We start from the raw sequence: 13,508 nt of genomic DNA, 5'->3' as shown, positions 1-13,508 counted from the left end.
AGAGAAGGTTATTCTTTAGTTCCCTAAGCACATAAGAAAACATTCATTAGAAGCTCAAGTGTTTATACATATTCATAAAAAAAAAATGTTTTCTAATTCTTTTTTCTTTCAAAAATGCCTTCTCTAACTCAAAGGATACTAGAAAAGAATTTATATCTCAAATGATTAAAAACGGTTACTTTTATACATTATTAGTTTTTGATTATTTGAAAACGCTTACAAATAGAAACGAAAAAAACAAAGAGGGTTTATCCATACAGCCCATAGGTGCTTGCTTACACACATTATCATCCTTAGCAATTAGAAATTCCAATGAATTATCAACTATTAGTTAAGGACGTGGCCACTCGCAAAACAAATTGGCTGCTGAGGGGTCATTCAAAGAGACATTCTCAGGGGGGGTCAATGGCCTTCAACTATATCCATTAGCAATTGGCATAGTAGAAATATTGATATATCAGAAAAATGCTCTTGTGGTTTTGATAAAACAACTTTGCCCACTTGTGGAATATATTAAAAGAGGCCCAGGCCTTTTTAGATGCATGATTTGAGAGAGAGAGAGAGAGAGAGAGAGAGAGAGAGAGAGACAGAGAATCTTCTAATCATTTCTCCTCTAGAATTCTTTTCAAAAAAATTCCCCACCTCTTCTCCTTCTTCTTTAGGATCTTTGTGATATTGTGGGTGATGTGTAAACATGGCACAGTCAGAGTCCCCTTTGAATATTTTTACTCTTCTCTTCCATTCATATATAAAGAAGAAGGAAAATCAACAACCCAACCCACCTCTCTTCTTGAAAAGAAAAAGTGAGGGGTGTGGTCAGCTTGCATCAAATTGGCCTTTGAATGATATAAAGTAAGTGTCAGCCTTCAGTTTCTCAGCTGGTCAAAAGATCCTTGAAAATAATTTGTTTTTTTTTTTTGAGTTTTTTTCAGTATATATTTATTTTCATGGTGGAGCCAAATTCTGGTCATAAATCATGATCATACTACAACACTCAAATATAAGCAATATTAATATTAGGAAGCCTCCAAAAACGAAGACAGTAGGCTTTAAGCAATTTGGAGAGTTTAAACTTAAACAAACTCAATAATTCTTTGTCCACCATTTCACAGACTATCATGCTCCCATAAAAGTCTGCAAAAATTTAGTCCCCCAACTTTAGTAAAGCATAATCAAACACAATTGACAAGAAGCATGCATTAAACAAACCTCCAAAAGCTTAAGATTTTAGCAAGGGCTTTAAATATTCTTAAGAGCAAAAAGAATTTCTCCTTTCTTTCTGTTTAATTTTTGGGCCACTGTGATTTTAAAATTATAAAATTTATTAATTATGTACTTCTTGTGGTCATCAAAGGCAAATACTTGTTAGTCAATTATGATATTTGAATAGAAACAGTGTTAACTTTTTGATCCACTAGCAAAAGCAATTTCCATCTTGCATGTGACAAACTGTCACACTTCTAACTCCAAATATAGAACTGCAGCCAAGCTCCCATGAAGTGTGGCTGTGTTTAATGATGGTCATCACATTTAAACCCCTCACAATCACCCTCCGGAGTATATGATCACCCTATCCTATAACTTTTGCTACAGAAGACACGGTGACAAAATCTCCCAAAATTCATCACAGTTTATAGTTCCGATAACTCCAGCCATAGTGAGCATTTGCCCCATACTTGGGTCGAAGTTCGTAACTTCGTACCTCATCTGCCCCTCTTGACCTCCTTTACATAAAAAGAAAAGTTTACGTAAATTCAAATACCCTTCCAGCATTCAAGCCCAGGTGATGCATCCAAAATTTTCGTATCAAAGGAACAAAAGTTGATCTAAGACTTAGCTGATCGAAAGTATTAGAAAAAGAGGTAGAACAGGCAGTGTGACTAGATTATAGGGGCTAGATGGAAGACTGCCAGTACACTGGAGGAATAGGTCTTTTAGGTATGGCTGATTCATGGAACTCTATAACCCAAGTCCAATCTTCCGGTGGTAATTTTGACACCAACTAATCACCAAGGCAATGGTACTCTTCCAAACTTTTAGCACAGATCTCCGTATACCCTTAACAATGTATTTCACTATTCATGGCTACCTGATTCACCAAATCGTTTATAACTAGTCTAAAATGTTCCATTCCTTGGAAACAGTACTAGAGCACAGTAGAAAATGACAAAAGAATTCAAAACCATATGGATGATTGGATGATTGTACATTGTAAGTGAGGACATATGCTCCATCTTGGCAAACAATCTTCCAACCCAACAAAGTTCATGTGTAATATATTCAATTGTTTTATTTTATGACATTTGATGCTTATTCATAGGGCAAACAACAAATTTTAACTTTGGGCATAGGGTGTGCCTTCAGAATAAGACCAACACCATTCTAAATGTACATGCTCGTAACTTACCTGCCATTACATTACACATGGATGTTGGTTGCTAATAGAAGAAAGAGAACAATGAAAAAAATAATAGGGGCCGTAATGATATAGTAGACAATACCCTGAAGGAACTTCACAATGAAGATGCTGAAAATACTCATCAAGGAGCCAACCGCTCAATTTTCCACACTTGTTGTCCATTGATCTCCTCCGGAGAATATTGCAGCCTATCAAGAAAACATAATTTACTCTGAGAATTTTGAGTTAACTACACGCTGCTCTTTTGTTTTTTTTTTCTGTGGCAGGGGGCAACAACATACGATCATTATATGTAAGTATTCAGATTCCAACAATATGATAAACAAATCATAAAATAATAAGATTTCCATTTAAGACCACCACAGAAAAGAAAAATCTTTTAAATAAGCAAGAGTATCCAAGATAACAGGATTTAAGATAACTTTTTTGAAATCAACTAACAGTATCAAAACCCGAAGGTTTGCTAGAATGAACTCAATCCATCAAAATGGTTTAGACCAACCCAACTCAACTTATATCAGAGTAACAGTTCATATCCAAGCCAGAGAAAGAACAAATTCTATTTAAGTTTCAAGTATCCACGATACAGACACCAAAATATTTTGATATTTTAGGCACATATCTGCTCCATTAATTTGTTACAAGCCATCTGTAGATGCTATAGAAAAAGCAATGCAATAAGAACCACCCATCATAAAGGGGATAGAAACCACCTGTCATGCAAGCGAGACTTTTGGCCTTGCCAAAACTCAAACAGCTCTGGCTTAAGTCTGTACCCTCCCCAGTTTTTAGGTTTAGGAATTATACTTCTGCACACAGAAAAAACAAGTGGAATTTAATTTCATATTGCATACAAAGAATGCCAATCTGTCTCATTTTACTTAAAGGTTGTTCTGATAGGAAAGTAAACACGTTACAAAGATTACACCCATAGTCCATGGCATATAAGATGGTTCTAGGGGATTGGGCCAATGACTTACCCATCAGAGAACTTTTCCTCTAGCTCTTTGTATTGGTCATACAAAACATGCCTTCCAGGAACTACAGTGCTCTGGAGGAAGAAGATGCAAATTATTTATATTATTATAGAAAATTAATAGTATCTGTAAAATTGAGAATGAAAAATGGAATAATAGTAAAATTAATAATACAAAACTACCTTTACCCACTGAACCACCCAGTCATCCAAAATCTTTCACATTTATCTTCCCATTTACTGTGTAATCTTTGTTTTACATTTTAAACTTTTGTAATTTATTTTTTGGTGGTAGGTTTAAATTTTGACGATACAGTCTGTGGCATTGCACTAAATTTGGTTTGATAAAATTGGAAAGAAAAGAGTTGAAGAAACATGAAGACAAGTTTCGCCAAATGAAGTTAATTATCTCCCTTATTGATCAAATAATATTAGTTTAAATTTTCTCACATTTTTAACTGATTCTTAAAGAAAACTTGCGAGCTTCAAAATTTATGCAACAATCAAGAATGAATGTATTCCGTCACGCTAGTGTTCAGGATATCAGAGAAATTTGAAAGAAACAAACCTGCTTACTAACTATTGCTCCAATCTGACTTCCTCGAGGGCGGCTATGGAAGTACTGATCGGATTCCTCATCAGAAACTTTCTGTACAGAACCTTCCACTCGTACCTACAAATCATTGATAATGTTAAGACATGATCTTCATCCACAAACATCATCAAAGAGCAATGCCCCAGTAGTGCAAAGGCATGAAAACAAACATTTGCTTCTAGATCAAACGTTGGTAGTTCAGTAAATCAAAAATATATTCCTTAAAGTCCAGGATGAAATCCCAGAATCACTATTAATGCTCAAGGTGGTCAAGGTGGGCCAGAATATAGGATCACATCCAAACTGCACTATTAATTGAGGGTGACCATCCAAAAGTAACAGGACTCGTAATCCAGAGAAGGCACCTAATTATGCATAGAAATAAGAAAAAGAAGCAAACATTCACAATCCAGAAAAGGCACCTAGATAACCCTTTTTTTTAATACAAGGAACACAAACTCCTCCACCCCCCACAAAAAAGAAAATTAAAGAAAGAATAATTGCATTAAAAGGAATGAGAAAATAAGCAATAGTACTATCAACAAAATACTTAAGTTTACTATCTGTATTCCAAATTTACAGAGCGAGTAACATCAGAGTTACTGAAACTTCAAAAGCAATTAGCATAGGGAGTATGCAATTGTGACTTTTTTTAATTTTTTAATGTTTATTTTTTAACCACATGCCATGGCCAAACTCAGTTCTGAAGTAAACCATGCAAAAGAAATCCTTCAAGCAGGCATTCTATCATTGACCACACAATTACCAACTTTCAAAAGTGCGAAAGATATACATACTCTCTCTCTCTCTCTCTCTCTCTCTCTCTCTCTCTCTTTTCAGGAGGTTATTTGTAGCTCCTAAGTTAAGAGGAATACAAACAATAACATCATGATTTTTTGAGAGAAATACATCATGATAATTTATGATAATGTCATTTGAACTTGTTTAGAGGAGTGCACAGCAAAATCAACACAAAATATCTCATCGCGAGAGCCCAAAGAAGGATATGGCATACATGCTTCGAGATCAGGTGTATGTGCACTAATGTGGTTTTCTTTTAGCCAGAAAATTACCATTCTTCTACTTTGCAAAGGGAATGGATATGTAAACAAAAATGACCTCTCTCACCCAGTTTTTCTAGTATCAGTATTTAAAGCATTTATTGAAAAAGCACCAAGGAGGTACAACCTACATCAGGCCAAAACAGATAAGTAGGTGTAACCCATGCACACCAACACTATATGCCCAACATTCTAAAATAATTAGTTCTAAAGTGAAAAACATGGCTTACCTGCCGATTAAGACCATCCCAGTAGAACAGAAGAGATGCATGAGGATTTTCAGACAATTCATGTGCCTTTCGACTTTCATAGTTGGTGTACCTGCATACATTAATAGCATTGAATTAAAAATATTACAATCATTTAATGAAAAACACCATTCACGACATTGTTGATGTATGTACGGCCATAAACAGACGGATACTAACCAGACAAAACCATTCTTATCAAATCCTTTGAGCAATACCATGCGAGATGAGCTGTAAAAAAAAAAAACTAAATTATGTTGAGTAAACTAATAAAATAAAATAAAATATTTGACAAAAAAAAAAAACTAATAAAAAATCAACAGATCATATATATGAATAAGAAAAATCATATTAAAATCCAAAATGATAATTGCAGAGAAAGAAATTTAGAAACTATAGTGAAACCAATAAAATTTCATCTAACATGCAAGAACAATATGTGAAACATAGCTTAGTATTAATAAAAGATGCATAGTAACGAAGGAAACAGATATTACGGTTTTCCATTCTTGCTAGCAGTTGACAAGGCCATAGCATTTGGTTCCCTCAAGCCAGCAGCCACTACATCGTCGAACCATTTGCGGAACTGTAAAATAGTTAAAGGCTTGAAATATGAGGGGAAGCTTTGCAACTAAATGTGACAAAATCAAAATCAACTGCGTGTTTAACTAATCCGTACCCTTTGCAACTAAATATGATAAAATTGAAATCAACTACGCATTTAAATAATCTGTACCTGATCAAAAGGATCAGCCTCAACCTGTTCCTCCAGAAACTCAGGAGAAATATAGTTCTCTCTTAGAGCTGATATATCAACTTGTGCTGGCCTTCCAATTCGAACACACATAGAAGTTCCAGGATATGGTGGAAGACGAAGCTTATATTTATCAGCAACAGATGGTGGGACAAATCTACCACCCAGAAAATGGTGTGGACCAAAAAATTTCTTTGCACACAACTTCGGAGCAGTCAGAGAAACCTGGAAGGTAGCAAGTTTTCGTCAACAATGTTCATCACAAATAAAACAATGTACATGTACATGTAAATACACGTCAAATTTTCTAAACAAAACTCAAAGTGCAATGATGTGTAGTTGAGGTGTTCCTCAAGAACATACCAACATGTCAGGTTTGATGCCTTCAGCACCACCACCCCCTTCAACATGCCACCCAGATGGAATATCTATGGAGACAATAGCGGAGGACTTTTGGCGTGTTTGATCATAGTTCTTTATACAAACAAGCTTTTGGATCAGAATATCAAAAGGGGGCCTTGGGGAACCTGAAGCATTACAAATGAAAGCAGTTAGATATATCATGTAGGCAGTTAAATAAACACCACAACCATCAAGAGTGAAGAATTTATAATCTGGATGAGACTTATCAAGTGGTCAGATGTCAGGGTCTACATGAACAAAAAAGAGTACAGACCCATAAATCCGAATTGAGAGTTTTTCAAAGGGCAATGGCTTATCCAAAAAAATTGAGCATGTCAAAGTTAATCCTATGAAAACACCAGAACTATCTTCTGCACTGAATTCTTATGAAGTTCGTGTATAGCAACATGTCAATTTAAACATGAATGAACTGAATATGTGGGAATTTACTAGGTCCAACATGAATGCGTTGAGAATTACCTAAGTTGAATTCCAATCTATGGTCCAAAAGGGAAAAAATTGAGATCTCATCAAGCTGTAGAACAAGTAAATTCAGCACCGGGGAGAAATAACAACCCAGACATTATTTTGAGAGATTGCCTGGCAATTTCAGGCATCCACTGTTCATATGTTCACAGAGGTTTTAGATAAATATAAAGTATTTCCTACTTATCAAGATAGCTCTTTTACACACAAGACAATAATCAAACGACAATCAGAGTGGTTGTGTAAAAAAAAAAAAACTGTATTGGCATGGTGACTACATAGAGAAAAAAATAATTTTTCCAAAACAAAAATTTAGTAATTACCATGGAATGAGAAACCAAACATTGCGTCTACAATAATATCAAAGTCCTTTGACAAGTCCAAAGGTAGATCTTCCACTGAGATGAATGGGACTGACAGTGATTCCAGCTGCAAAATCACTCCATCAAATAAGAATATCTTCTAAAACAAGTCTCCACGGAAAATCCAACAGCCCCCATATATATGTATAATATAACCCCGCATTCAAAGAGTTTTCAACTTTGAGTTCTATTCCATACTTGAGTAACCAGACTAGTATAAAGAGGCTTAGCAGTACGCTTTGGATAACAAACAGATGGTTTGTATCCAAAGTGATGCAGGTGACGAGCAGCCACAAGACCATCACCACCATTGTTTCCAGGGCCACAAATCGCAAGGACACGATTATACTCGCTCGGTTTATAGACCTGTCAAATAAATCAAGCAACAAAAATAAAACGTCATATCACATGAATGAAGTTCCTCAATCCCACTAAATGAACATTGCAGTAAGTAGTAGCGTATTGCAGAATACTTAGATGAAATAATCTCATTGCATCTCAACAGAATGCTGGAAATATCACACCATTCAGTCATAATGACAAGGAATAACACATCTTCTATTAGCAAATTAAAGATTACAATTTGAATTCGTGAATGTGCATGATCATCATCAAGAACAGGACCAATCAAAAAGTGCAAAAGCAAGGAAACAATAGCATAACAAACTGCAAAGACAATGAGCTCATATTCAATTAATCTCAATAGACAGAGAGAAGAGAACAGAAAAGCATTACCTCTGCTATGGAAGTGGCCACGCTCAAACCAGCCAATTCCTGCGAAGTCAATACAAACGAAACTTTATGCGAACCCATGATTAGGATTGTGAAAAAATTAACTATTAACGGAACCCATGATAGAAAGTTGCTTAAAAAACCAAAAAAGAGACTAACCATTAACTGGTCGACACTGAAGCCGAGAGGACCCATCAGAATCTCATCAATCTCAGCAGCTTCACGCTGCGTCAGGTGCGATATATCCTCAGTCATGCTGGGTAGTGACCCAACTCCCGCCGCGCTACTGGGTTTTGAACAAAAAGCACAAATTGCAGGGCTTCGAATTGGATGAAGAAAAGCCTAGAAGATGAACATACGATATGAATTCATTGAATTGCTGGTTATGGTAAGAATAGCTTTTTATTGAGAGAGGCTTAGTAGCTTACCAAGGAGAGTTTGGAGATAGAGTTGTGGAAAGAGCGAGAGACACTGTAATTGTAGTAAGTGTGAGAATGAGAAATGGGTTTGGGATTGGAAGAGAGTGATTGGGTCAAGAAGAGGAGACGTGTCATTTTTCTGCTTCTGCGTGCCAATGGCCACATTGGTCGAGCAGCAGCGTTTGCTTCCTTTGCATCGCTTCTGCTTCCACTTCTTGCTGATAGTGAATTGTGAATTGTGAATTTGTGAATTTGTGATGGACCAAGTGTTTGTTTTGATTTCTAAAGTTTCTGGCTTTTGGTGCAGTGACGTTGCCTTTTAGCATTAAGCTCCAAGAGACCGACCACAACTTGTACATACATAGACTAGGCAAAGTTCTCGTGGCTTACGGTAAAGTGTATAGTCATTCAAAAGAAACCTCCTTTTTTTTAAATTATTTTTTTCTAAGAATGTGATGATTTTTATATTGTTGATATGTAATTAGCAATTATCACATGTGAACAATATTTCTTCCCACCAGTAGGCCATTGCAAAACCCTACCACATGTTTCAGGTGGCAATTTTCAACACAACATGATTCAAATTCGACACAAAATAAGTGAGATTATCGATTTAACATGTGTTAATATGAATAATAGACGAATTGGGTTAATATCGAACACAAAAATTTCAATTTTGACAAGATAAGCACTTTAAACTAGTATTAGGTGAATAGAATTATTTATTTTCTCATGTGTATGAGTAATGGTATGATTATAGGCTTTTCCTTATAGTTTTGTAAGTATCATAATTAAGGTAGCTTTCATTTCACAATATATGTGAATCAATGTGAACATGATACAATTATATACGGGATAATTTAGTAAGAGTGCTGCTAAACGAACCTTAAAATTAACTGAGTACACCCTATTATAAAAGTATATATTGAATTACTGATTTACCTTAATATAAAATGACCAAAAGGATATATGGAATTGTGAAACAAATATAATTTTAGTAAGTACACCCTACTAACTATATTCAACCCTAATCAAGAGATTGCTTGTCCTTGTGTTTTTAACGAAAGATGTGGTAATTGCAAGAACTTGGAATTGCAAAAAAAGTGTCAACAGTTTTAGTAAAAGCACAAATCCATATGAAAAGTCAAAGATTTATAAACACTATTAAAAAAATCAAGCTGAAAATCAACTATAAAATAATGCTACAAATATTAAGGTATACCAAGGGTATTTTTGGTAGTTTTATAGGGTGTACTTAGTTAATTTTATATTTTAATTAAAATATTAGGGTGTACTTAGATCATAGGGTGTACTCAGTTAATTTTAGAGTTCGTTTAGCAGCACTCTTTAGTAATGAGTCATTCAGCACAGTTAATTAAATGAGTTCAATTAATATTGATTACTATCAAACACAAAACACGATCCGTTAATAAAAATTGTCACTCCTAACTTTACACAAGTGATGTGGAGGGAAGTTTGAAGATTATACATTATCACATTGGTGGAGAGATGAATGACGGGTTCCTTCAAAGAAGCACAACATTTACCAGCTAAATCCGCTGACCAAATGACCTAAAAATTATAACCTATGAACACCACATTCATCTGACTGCAGGATTATGTTTAATCAGATCCAACCAAAATATTTTCCAACGTAGAAGGCGAAACCCATTTGGTGGGATCAATGCCCATTTTATATTTTATATGGAGAACTCTTTTTTCCCACAAGTTCGCATTGGTTTACTCCCTCATCAATCCCATTATCTCTCTAACTCTAACTTGTGATCAAGCGGGATATTGGCGTGTGGTTCTAAAAATTAACACCATGATTTATCATATTTTACTAGAATCAGAGTTAACGTCTGGTACAATTGGTTGTGTCTTTACGTTGTCATATACTTTGGTTGCATATATCTTAACTTAATATATGTTTGGTGTCTATGAGTTTTCATTTTTGGGTCCTTAGCTGAGCGGAAATGCACAATAGAGTTGCAGACTCAACCCTAAAGTGCACACGGTATCGATGATTCACAATGCATGAGGATGGGAAGATCCTAACTGAGGAGTATCCAAATATAATTCCAGAAAAACTCTATATATTGTTCTTATGAAATTAAATTTGACACAACATGGGAAGTAAATGTGGTTTTAAATGGCACCAGCATATTGAAGAAAAAAAAAAAAAGATTTAAGGGTCATGGCCAGAATGAATCTTCAAATGCTGCATTATTGTTACTGTTGGTCTTTCTCAGTCAATGCCTTTTGAATCTTGTCAATGAAGCTCATCATGGTCTCTAAACCCTTTTCATCAAGCCTAGGGACTGTATGACCCTTGGGATGATGAATGATTGTAGGTTCTACACAGTGTTCCAACAGCTCAAGTCCATATGGCTTCAAGAAGTCCGTCTCTCCTGCAAACGTATAACACACTTTGATCAATAATCACTAACTAAAGTTGAATGATTATGAACCGTTGATTAAAATAGGTCTTGTGATACAAAATTCAAGAACAAACAACGTTCACACGTGCGTAGACAACATTAAATAAAGTAGTCTTGCAATGAAAAAACTCAACGAACTAACGGACCATTCACATGCATAAACCACTCTAAATCGTTGATTGAAATACCTTATCAATGTAGAATCCCATTTTCTTTGTGCATTTGGAACTTTGACCAAATAAAAAAAACAGAAATTACCTAAAAAGTGTAGGGACGGGCATTGAATGGGAGAAGCATAAGCATCGTCAGCCACTGCTGGGGACTTGAATTTGGCCCCTCCAATTATGATGAGGAATTTAATTTTAGGTACTTTAGTCAATGCCACCCCCTACAAGCAAAGCATAAAAAGTAACGCAAAACAAATCAAAATTTTATTATAAATTTAAAATAAAAATATAAGCCAAAACAAAACAACAGTCCCCACAATTTAAAATTTGTTACATTATAGCTTCTGTGTATACCTTCGTTTGTAGCCCCGGCAGCGCAGCTGACAATATTGCACCCTGCATTTATTCATTTCCAACTAACTAGTGATCAAAGATTGTAAACACAACAAAAAAAGAGTTAAAAAAGGAGGGCATTTTGATTTGGAGACAATTTCTTTCTTTAGGAATGCAATACCATCATTTTGTGATTTTCAATATCTCATTTCCAAATTGCATTTACTAGAAATGAAAAATATACACATATTGCTAAAATTAAATTCAAATATTAAAAGAGGTCACAAATCCGAATTTCTGCTCTCGATTCATGGAAAAAAAACCATGAAAGGATTTTAAAAGTGGTAAGATAAATACCTGGGAAAAACCAACTAGCCCATCAAATGGTCCCTGCTTTATAATGTAATCTTCTATGTATTCCAAACACTTGTCAAAGTTTGTGTACTCAGAAAATTCCTGCGCAAAAATAAAATAAAATAAAAACTTACCCTTCTACAGAAAAACAAAAAACAGCAAATCAGAATGGGAAGGATGAATCCGGGAAATTCTTTTTTCTTTTCTTTTACCTTGTTGAATTGGAACCACTCATAATAAGGAGGATCAAAAATGCCCTCAACGTCAGATTTACCTAGGGCCGGAAAAGGCCCATCAAGATAAACAAGGTCGAGCTTCTGCAGCACAGATTCAGGCCACTTACCCACTTGTTTCTTCATGATTTCTCCACTGGTTCTGAATCCATGGAGGCAGAGAAATCTGGGTTTCTTCAACAACAACCCTCCTTCTTCGCTTCCCTGGCTACCCATGTAATTTCTTAGTTTTTCTGGGGTTTTTCTGTAATAATAATAAGAAGAAGAATATGCCAATGGGTCGATGAGTTTTTTCTTCTTCTTCTTCTTCTTTTCAGTTCCGCTAGTGTGGGAGGAATGAAATGTGCATTGAATTTGAGTGGCGTGGTGGCTGAATTTAAAAGGCGAAGGTTCAAGGCAATTATTGTTGACTGGAACGACGTCGTGTGGGAATCTGCCTCGTTCAATGTGAACGGCAGCGGACCAACGAAATTGAGATATCATCATCTGATTTAATAGAGCCGCGTGTACCGTGTGAGTGGAGGGATGGTAGATATGGATGGTAGATGCGTGCGTTTTTCAATCGACGGTGGATGATGTGGGATGTGACATCATGTCACACGAGAGAAAGAAACCAAAGGTGGATTCAAATGGAAGGAGAACGCAAGTTTTGACCCGCGTTCTCTTCCATCACGTTGTCTGTTCAATTTATATTCAATTTATTTATATTTATATTTTATTTACGGACAATGTTAATTTCCACTTGGGGTGGGGCTAAGTTTTGCGTTATTCACTATGAAAGGAAAATCTCTTTCAGAATTCAAAGTATTTTTTTCCTTTTCTCAACAATGGAAGTAAATTTAACCATTTAGTGAACCGTAATTCTAATATATTTATCCACCTAACCTCACCATTTAGCTAACCCCATGGGCTTTAAAATTGATGATTATATTACTGGGATGCTTACACAAGCTTGAATTTACCAAAACAAATATGACATACTAATATATAAATATATAACAAATGCAAACACTAGAAAAAAAAAAAACAGTAACCAAGAAATATCTCTTTATTTCCTTTCACATGTTTGGTTTGTGTAGGAATGTAAAACAAACTTTGTTTAATTTTTCAATTATATCCATATGAAATCAAATAAAAAAAGAATGCATTTAATACTATATTGTAATTCTAAATTATTAATGGGGACAATATGATCATGAAAAATATGTATTTAATGTTGGCTCATTTTCTCAAATTTTTTCATGAGGACGAAAACAAAACTCAATGGGGGAGGAGGGCTTCACTTTCCCCCCTATTTTTCCATGTTCAAGGCAACGATTTCCTATGCATAGACTTACCAAACATGGAAAAACAATTGATTTCTCATACCCAAGCCTCCTTTTCAATATGAATCTCCTTAGTTCCTTACATAGCTCTAAAGACATTTTTTTTCCCTTGTGGATTTAACTTCTTGCTTCATGCTTAAGACAAAAGATATCTAGTAAAATGACTTGTAGTTCAATTGATTAAGAACATTTATTTTGCAT

General features: G+C 35.1%; 2 protein-coding genes across 4 annotated transcripts; both read right to left on the bottom strand.

Annotated features, from left to right (window-relative positions):
• On the bottom strand, window positions 894–8,776 carry LOC18792072 (pyridoxine/pyridoxamine 5'-phosphate oxidase 1, chloroplastic). Of its 3 annotated transcripts, none has more exons than XM_020554878.1 (15): window positions 8,464–8,776; window positions 8,195–8,377; window positions 8,039–8,077; window positions 7,502–7,669; window positions 7,265–7,370; window positions 6,417–6,580; window positions 6,036–6,278; window positions 5,797–5,885; window positions 5,480–5,530; window positions 5,282–5,372; window positions 3,964–4,068; window positions 3,400–3,470; window positions 3,133–3,228; window positions 2,502–2,607; window positions 894–1,134 (listed from the first exon to the last, which is right to left on the bottom strand). In XM_020554878.1, the coding sequence occupies exons 1-14, from the start codon at window positions 8,617–8,619 to the stop codon at window positions 2,541–2,543; spliced, it is 1,629 nt and encodes a 542-aa protein (XP_020410467.1). In that variant the 5' UTR covers window positions 8,620–8,776; the 3' UTR covers window positions 894–1,134; window positions 2,502–2,540. The 3 variants fall into 3 exon arrangements, with proteins under 3 accessions (XP_020410467.1, XP_020410466.1, XP_007222244.1); XM_020554877.1 differs by lacking the exon at window positions 894–1,134 and adding an exon at window positions 2,176–2,407; XM_007222182.2 differs by lacking the exon at window positions 894–1,134 and having other exon boundaries at window positions 2,176–2,607.
• Window positions 10,501–12,449, bottom strand: LOC18788753 (dihydrofolate reductase). The gene is made up of 5 exons (XM_007227511.2): window positions 11,962–12,449; window positions 11,753–11,851; window positions 11,417–11,458; window positions 11,154–11,283; window positions 10,501–10,865 (listed from the first exon to the last, which is right to left on the bottom strand). The coding sequence occupies exons 1-5, from the start codon at window positions 12,196–12,198 to the stop codon at window positions 10,687–10,689; spliced, it is 687 nt and encodes a 228-aa protein (XP_007227573.1). The 5' UTR covers window positions 12,199–12,449; the 3' UTR covers window positions 10,501–10,686.

This window comes from Prunus persica, chromosome G1 (assembly GCF_000346465.2).
Source record: "Prunus persica cultivar Lovell chromosome G1, Prunus_persica_NCBIv2, whole genome shotgun sequence".
Taxonomy (NCBI): Eukaryota; Viridiplantae; Streptophyta; class Magnoliopsida; order Rosales; family Rosaceae; genus Prunus; species Prunus persica.
The sequence above is the reverse complement of the archived record's forward strand: the minus strand, read 5'-3'. Positions and strand labels throughout refer to the sequence as shown.